At 37.4% G+C, this 8,719-nt stretch overlaps 1 protein-coding gene across 1 annotated transcript in view; it reads right to left on the bottom strand.

Moving 5' to 3' along the window:
* Positions 1-8,719, bottom strand: part of LOC121929012 (mucin-21-like) — a 43,175-nt gene that overhangs the window by 10,345 nt on the left and 24,111 nt on the right. The window contains exons 16-24 of the mRNA XM_042464336.1: positions 8,465-8,515; positions 7,714-7,743; positions 6,235-6,270; positions 5,860-5,907; positions 4,529-4,570; positions 3,773-3,823; positions 3,018-3,062; positions 1,751-1,789; positions 734-766 (exon numbers count right to left, since the gene is read on the bottom strand). Coding sequence (XP_042320270.1) covers positions 734-766; positions 1,751-1,789; positions 3,018-3,062; positions 3,773-3,823; positions 4,529-4,570; positions 5,860-5,907; positions 6,235-6,270; positions 7,714-7,743; positions 8,465-8,515 — 375 coding nt within the window. The remainder of the gene's footprint in view (positions 1-733; positions 767-1,750; positions 1,790-3,017; positions 3,063-3,772; positions 3,824-4,528; positions 4,571-5,859; positions 5,908-6,234; positions 6,271-7,713; positions 7,744-8,464; positions 8,516-8,719) is intronic.

Here is an 8,719-nt window from a genome sequence, read left to right as displayed (position 1 = left end):
TTCCTTCCTTCCTTCCTTCCTTCCTTCCTTCCTTCCTTCCTTCCTTCACAGTGTCACTGTTGCCAATTTGATTCTGTTGGCAGCTGCAACTAAAAATCAATGTCCTCAGCAAGGATAATTCAGCAACAGAGCCCTGTTTTATCAAATATGATACTGCCATTTTATAAGTGGGGACCAGGAGCTGTGATTCTGTGCAAAGAAATGGCATTCTGTACAGAGAAGGGAATGAAGGGTTCTGAATTCTTCTTCACTTTACAATTTTCACATGGAAGCTAAGCCACCCATGCCCCCCACAAGCCAAGTTCCAAAGCATTTGTTAGGAGTAAGACCTACTGAGACAGAGGCTGCATCCACACCACAGAAGTAATCCAGTTTGACACCACTTTAATTGCCATGGCTCAGTGCTATGGAATTCAAGGAATTATATTGTAGTTTGATGTGGCACCAGAACTCTCTAACAGAAGGCTAAATGTCTCACAAAACTAGAGCTCCCAGAATTCCATAGCACTGAGCCATGGCAGTTAAAGTGGTGTTAAAATGGATTATTTCTGCAGTGCAGATGCAGCCAGTGAAGGCTAAGAAAAGGATTCTCTTATTATTATTATTTGTGTTCTCATAGTTTATCCCTATGTGATGTAATTTGTGTTTTGGCGACTATTTGCATCAAGTCCCAGCTTAAAACTAGACATTCCTTTGCAATAAATATTTAAGTAAACTGAAATAAGAGGTTTACCTGATTGCAGGGATTGCTGTCATACGTTGTCCCCTGTGTAAAAGAAAGGGTTTTTTCTTGTTATTGTTGTGGGAGTACACTGGTGTTTGTCCTTTCAGTCCAATGTTTATTCTTTAAATTCCTAGATAATTGATTCTAGGCCCATCTGAGATCAGGCCTTAAGACCAGTATTTGAGGCAAATGTAGTGGGAACCACACTCCACTGTTGAATCAATCCAGTGATTCGGATTGCACACTGATTTATCTGTAAGTCAAAATGAAGCCTCAATACACACAAACAAATATAGTGTTAACTACAGGGACAGGCAGGTTTTGTTTTTCTGCTAGAACCTCACAATCCACAAGTGAATGCAAAAGATACCCAGATTAAAGAACTCTGAAGCTAGAATTTTTAAAGAAGAAAATGCTAGTCCCAGTGCTTTATGTGGCTGTCATAGCCCTTCCACACAGGCATCTACTCCTGGCTACCCCAATCTTTCTTCAGCTGCAATGCCACTGCAGAATTAATGCACTTTGACACCACATTAACTGCTATGGCTCAATGCTATGGAATTCTGGGATATGTACTGTTGTGGGATGTTTAGTCTTCTCTGTGAGAGTGCCACAACAAACTACAAATCCCAGGATTCACTAGAATGGAGTCATGACAGTTAAAGCAGTGTCAAACTGCATTAATTCCACAGTGTGGCAGCAACCTTCATAGCAGCAATATGAGTTAGGATACTGTGGCTAAAATAAATCCCTGTTGATCTACCAACAGATTGAGATCAACCTTCTACCCCATTCTTGAATTATATTTATTGTCCTAGTGATGGATAATTCTTATACCAAAATGTGATATATTTGTTCCAACAGAAAAATTTAAAAACTAAAAATCAAACAAATATTAATAATTAATATATTTGTGCTACCTATCAGTTCTTTTAGTGCAGCAATAGAGAGATACCCTTCTTTTCAAATTGGTCTGTTACCAGACAACAGCTACAGATGTACAATAAACAGTCAAAAGGAACATACCTGACCACACGAGCTGCCTCTGTTTGAATAGGATCCACCCTGTTTTACAAACAAATAAACAAGAAAATTGTGGTTTTTTTTCTTGTCAAATGTTTAACAATCTAACAATTTAAAGAATTCACCTGAAAATAATTAAGCAATGCAGTCATGCAGCAATAAAATGTTTTCTTAAATTGCCCTGTGAATCATTAACATAAAAAGCTGCTCAAGATATATATAAAAAACAAAACAAAACAAAAAACCCTAACCCTTTGAGTACGAAGTTTGTCAAGAAATTTTAAAAATGTATTTACTCATGATAATCTGGTTAAGCTAAATGAATAAATAAAACATCTGGACACATCTTGGACTAGGTTGGAGTGACAGAAGAAGAAAGATCTCTTCCTCACACATTACCCCATTTTGTATTCTTGCACACACACCTGAGCTTCTTAACAAAACAACTCAGTTAAAACATAGGATTCCTAGGTTTTCATAATCTGTGCAATTATCCCAGGAGGGCCAACTACATTACAAGTTTAAGAACCCATTATTTTGGCCCTGCAACCTGACCTCGACTTATACATGAGGTCGACTTATAGTCGAGTATATATGGTATATGATAAGCCCAATAAATGTAGCAGGTGGCAGCTTCTTTGAAGATGCTTTTTAAAAAATTCTAATGGTATCTCTATTTCACTGCCACTGAGAACATGGGGACTGAATGACAACTCCAATAATGCCATTTAGTATCACATAAACCCCTACCCCTATTCCCTATGGTAAGCTCCTTGACCAGGACAGATTGGCAAAGGAGGGGAGAATCAGGAATTAAGTATAGTATGGAAGTGTTGGATTCATCCCCCTCAAGCATGCTGTTGAGCACTGAATTGACCCAAATGGATTCAGTGTTCAAAGGGGCCACTCAGTTTTAGGACCACCATTTATTCTGAGACAAGGCAAACTTTTTTTCTTGCCGATCCCTATCAATGTGTAATTGTTAATCAGAAGGACTGGCTTTAATATTATGCAGATACCCACTTCAGGCAAACAATTTTGGGTATTACAAAAGGGGAATCAACTGTTGTTTATTTAATGTGTTGATACATCTGAATAACTTGACTGGCTTTGGTTACGATGCATCTTGAGAGGAGGGAGAAGATGCAATTTGCTGCTGTTCATTAGGCAGCAAAAAATACTGAGCCATCCTTGTTAACTCATCTTTCGGTGACGTTTTGTTTCAGAAAGTATCTAACAACTGATTATATAAATGAGAAAGGATATTTACCTGTATGCCATAGGAGCTGCTACTCTGAGAACCTGAAGGCTGGCCCTGTTGTTAAAAGAAACAGACCTCCTATTCATTAACAACAACATTTCCATCATCAGTAAACCCTTCCTCTTGATTAGACACTGGGACTAGAATGCTGTCTTCTGAGAAATGTTATAGTCATTGGACTCTGATGGGATGAAACATCTCCTTGAGATTTTAGATCTAGGTGTGGGAACCACAAATTGGAAATTTTGCTTTTCTGGATTACAACTGCTAGGATCACCCCACAAGTGTGCCCTTGTCACCCTCCTACCTGGAAGATTATGGCAGCTGTAGTCCAAAAAAATCCTAGAATTTTGGTGGGGACACATTGCCTACAGTCTTAAAACCAGGGAGGATTTAAACTCCTCGCCCATAATCACAAATATGACTTTCCTCAGTGGCTGTTTACACTGTAGAAGACTTGGAAAGTAACTATGACTTAGTGATGACTGTGGAGTAGACAGATTAAAATCTATCAAAATACACTGAGAATGGCTTGTTTTATATATTGTATTTATTTATTTATTAGTTACATTTAGAGCCTACTTTTTCTCCAATGAGTTCAATCAATCAATTTTCCATTTCAACACATTGAGGTCAAAGAAGCAATAAGTTGCTAGATTGTACATCCCATTTTTAAATTGTAAATCCTATTTTGGGAGAAAGGTGGGATATAAATCCCCTAAATAAATAAATACAAAATAAATACATGATGGAAGGATGGTTACCTGAATAGTAATCCGGACAGTTTCTGATGAACCGCTTTGAGTTCTTGAGCCCTATACATAGAATGAAGGTGGAGGGGAGTGTCAGTTTGTTTATTCCAAAATTATATTACCAAAGTGACTTTATAAAAAGTAAAATCATCCAAATGATATTAAAATATGAAGAAATAATCTAAGAGCACAACAGTTAAATCATACAGCACAGGCTGTACAGAATGACTATGATAGGCCTTTGCAACTATTTATATAGAGACCCTTTCTGTAGCTGTAATGGTGGGGGGATTAGATCAAAAGAGGCAACATATGCTCTTCCGGGTTACTTAAATAGATGATGGACCAGCCTTTCCCAATTATGTTGGATTTTTGTTGTACCTTTAAATTGTTTCTGATTTATGGCAACACTAAGTCAAACCTATCATGGGGTTTTCTTGGCAAGTTTCCTCACAAGGGTTTGCCATTGCCATCCTGCGAGGCTAGGAAAGTTTGACTTGCCCAAGGTCACCGAGTGAGTTTATATGGCCAAAAATTGTTGGACTGCAACTCTCATAATCCACAGCATAGTTGGTTGGGAGGTGGAACTTGTAGTCCAACACATCCAGAGAGTATATGGTTAGGGAAGCCTTCATCAGATGTCATCTCTGATATTACAATTAGACGAATACGAATATGAGAAGTATTTGAGCAATACTGAATTTAAGAAAGGAACGATATGCCCACTTATTCTTTAATTTTTATTAGAAAGAAGAGGGGGATGCTTACCTGACCATATATAGAGCTGCTGCTTGATGAAAATTTTCCACTCTAAAAAAAGAAAAGAAATGAAAAGAAAAATGATTGAGATTATGGTTATGACCGAAATACAATACGAGATCAAAATTCAGAATGGTTCATAGGAAAGCCTTACATCACTTTTTAAATTCTCTCATTTGGTTAATGTTACAATATTATAACTATAACACAGAAGTATAAGTGCATTAGACATCATTTTAGGTCACAATGGTAATTAGAAGGTGACCTTTCAAATCCTTTAGTTATATGAAATAATTGAGGACATAAAACAGGGTCTTCTCAATCTGGCTCCAGTTTTCTGAAATTCCTTGCCTAAAAGGGTCTGGGATGAAAATGTTCACACACACACACACACACACACACACATATATATATATATGCGCACCTGCATGATGGGCAATGGGATGGAGTACATCTTGTGTCAGAGTTAGATAGATCTTCAAGGTTTGCAATGAATTTTGGCATGTGTATTCTTGAAAAATGTAAAATACTAAGTTCTGGAAATAATTTCGATAATTTCTTGATGTTTACCAAAATTACTCTTTTCACATCTCCCAAGACTTGCTGTAGAGCTTAGTGTCCCTTGCATTATACATTCACACTTTTGTGAGATTTGTGGTATGTTTCTCACCCACAAAGTCATGGTTTACACATTTTAAAAATGTCACCAGATAGAAAGAAGTACAACTGAAAAATATACACAAAAATACTATAGTCAATAGTGAAATGTGCACAAAAATCAGTATATTAGATTAAGTGCATGAATAAATGCACATGAAAAATCAATATGAATATCCATGCAGGAAGAGGAAACTCAAGATTTTCAACCTGATATGAACAAATGATGAAATGAGATAAAGATGGAATTTGGAGAAATGCAATGAAATAGTGACTGAGAGTTATTAAAAATGTATACATTTGGAAAATACTCCCAAGGATGCTTCACTCAATGGAAAAAAATTATGCAGAAATACATGCTAAAAATATGCATGGGGGGCACACAATTTTTTCCTGTGTGGAATTAGGATACTATAAAGATATCAGTAGTTTTCAATAGGAAATGCAACAAAAATGAAACAGGAGACATTTTTACATTCTGAGAGCCTGCCAGAACTTGAAGCTATAAAAACTCAGACAAATGTGTTTTCATTCCCATATTGTAGGCATGTGATGGCACACTGTGACTGAGTGATTTTTACAGTTCCCCTTCTAAAGCACAGCACATCCCTTGATATTTGCTATGGAAAGGCATAACTAATTATTCTTTGATATCTGACATGGAAAGGTTAAGCTATGTATACCTGTGCACCAAAGGAACTGCTACTCTGTGAGACTGAAGGCTGGCCCAGCTGCAAAGGAAAACATATATCAGCCATGCTTTTGTGAATCAAGTTTTTTTAATTAACAGCATTTTGTTTCAGGAATCCATCAACATTAGATACAAAGTGTGCCATGTCAAGGGAAAATTAGGCACAGTTGTTTCTGATAAGAAAGAAGAACCCAAAATGGAAAGGTTTTCTTCAAAGATTTTTTTTATAAACTTAAGATGAAAAGGCAAAGTAATAATGCAAAAAATATTAATGCATATACAGAAAACCTGGCAGATGTAGGGTATATTCAGAATGAATTCCTTTTTTTTACTGCAAGTCACTATCTTAAAAAACAATCAGGCTTACCTGGTTACAAACCCGGATATTATAGGAAGATGAACTCTAAAAAGAACCAAGAACAATTATTTTTGTTGAGAAACAAGTTATCTGACTGAAACTTCTCCTGACACATGCAAATGATAGTATTTCTATAACGATTGGTATGGCATTGACTTGAAGATCATCATGCCAAACAAAGGTGGCCTTTCTTTTTAAACTTGAATCTCAAGATCAGCAAATAAAACTTATTTCTAGTATTAATGGATGTCCTTGGGGACTGAGCCTTGTCTAGTGATATCCTAGGAGTTTATCACACAAGGGGAAATCAGGGGTTTAAACAGGCATTTTCCTGGGACAGTAGCATGATTGTGGTGAAGATTTTCACACACATCACAATTAGAGAGGACTTATCCCAAAACATTCCTGGTTCTTCCCGGGATAAGTCCTTTCTAATTGCAATCTCATGTGAAAATCTTTACCACAATTACACAACTGTCCTGCAACTGTCCCAGGAAAATGCCTGTTTAAATCCCCAATTTTCCCCATGTGATAAACTCCCTAATCATTCCTGCTGAGTTTAAAGGAGCGTGTTTTTTCCTTCCCACCTGCTGTCTCCTATTCAACCACTAAATCTGCTCTGAAGAGGTAGGAGTCTCTCCAGAGGAGAGCTGGGGAGGCTGGTGGAAAGAGAGGAGGAACAAACACCACTACAGAAATAATAATCTGCTTCTACATTGATGCAATTTGCCCCTCATTTTAAAGACAGCCACTGGTATCATTAAGCTGCTGAGAAGGCCATACAAACACTTTTACAAATTAAATTTACTCAGCATTTTTATAAATGATAATAAAAGCCCAGCTCAGCTCCCTGCAAAAGGAACAGGAGCCACTGTACTCATCCATGAGAATCAGCCAGAGCAGATTCCAATATATCATGGTCCTATGCACTTATGCTCCTTTGTGGTGAGACACATATGGCCACAGAGGGGGGGGGAAGATGGGCACTGATGTTATGGAGGGCCTCAAAACATGGTTCTTTCACCCACAGACAGCCCACTGGCTGTAAATGCTTCTGGGTCAGCCCTGAGTTTTAGGCCAGGCTAGATCCAGCTTTTGAATCAATATCCCTAGGTTTTGCTGACACTTAAACCAGTCCCTACAAGTTGGAGCTGAGGGGAAAGGGCCTCCCTGCTTATGTTTCCTGACAGCTGGTTTACAGAGACATGTTGCTTTTGATCCTAAAGGCAGCTTCATGCTTGGTGAATTTGTCTAAACTCCCTTTAAAGCTAAGTTTGAAGTTATCCATCACTATATCTCATGGTAGTAAACATCATAGTTTAACCTTGCACTCTGTGTGTGAAGAAATGCTCCTTTTTACCTGTCCTGAAATAATTTCTCACATTCAGCATTCACAGGATGACCTTCACTGATCAGGTTTTCCCATAACAGAAGAGAAACTATAATATAATAACAACGTGGAGCTTGCTTTCAAAAAGGTTCACTCACCTTATCACAAGCTGGGCTGCCTTGTCCACCCTGTGAAAAAAATACAGAAATCAGGCAACCAATTATTAATTTAGTGTTTTATTTTACCAACTATATATTTCAGTGTTATATTCTTCCAAAACAAACATATTCCTCCCCTTCATCATAAAAAGGAAGAAAGAAAGAAGAGGGAAAATGAGTCTTGTGGCACCTTTGATACTAAATGATTTATTTTACCATGAGCCTTCATGGATTACAATCTACCCCGTTAAAACAAATATAACAGTCAATCCTCAAGTATAAAGGCACAATTACATAGCTGAGAGATGGAATTAGAGTTGGATTAAAAAAGGACAATTCTGGCATCTGTAGGCTGTATCCCATTGGGATACATTCATACATTTCAATCTGTTAATAGATGTTTGCACAGAGACAACGGCTTAATACACTATATAAGCTGGTTTTCATTAAAGTAGTGTATATGAAGTGGGAAAATCTTTCTTGGGGAAAGACTCTGTCTTGATCAGAACCAGATTTCTAGAAAGCATAATGTTTTGCTTTCGTACGTCAGAGTCAATTAATAGCCCAGGAGGAACGGCTGAAACATGGGCTTCCAGATTCAAGCTATTGTGAGAATTTTATTCTATATCAGTCTAATAAAATAGGAATGAGCATTTACAGTTTCATCCAGCTTACTATACACAGCCCTGAAAAACCTCCCCCCCCCCCCCCCCACATTTCATTTTTGCTATGTAAATTAAATTATAGTTACCTGGACAGTAATGCGGACGGTTTCTGATGAACCACTCTGAGGTTTTGAACCCTGTACAGAAATAATGACAAACAGAGGGGTTTTATTCACTCCCCTACTAAATAAGAGAGAAAGCCATCCAAATGAGAGTCAAATACTGAAACAAAAAGAGGTCTAGCCCAAATCACACAGACTATCAAACTGCCCCACAAAAAGTGTTTTCAATATTTTTAAAGTATAAAATTTGCACTTTGCATACTATCAAAGGGAGATAAT

The sequence above is a fragment of the Sceloporus undulatus genome, chromosome 4, assembly GCF_019175285.1.
Source record: "Sceloporus undulatus isolate JIND9_A2432 ecotype Alabama chromosome 4, SceUnd_v1.1, whole genome shotgun sequence".
NCBI classification, from domain to species: domain Eukaryota; kingdom Metazoa; phylum Chordata; class Lepidosauria; order Squamata; family Phrynosomatidae; genus Sceloporus; species Sceloporus undulatus.
Note: the sequence above shows the minus strand (reverse complement) of the source record. Positions and strands in the feature narration are given on the sequence as shown.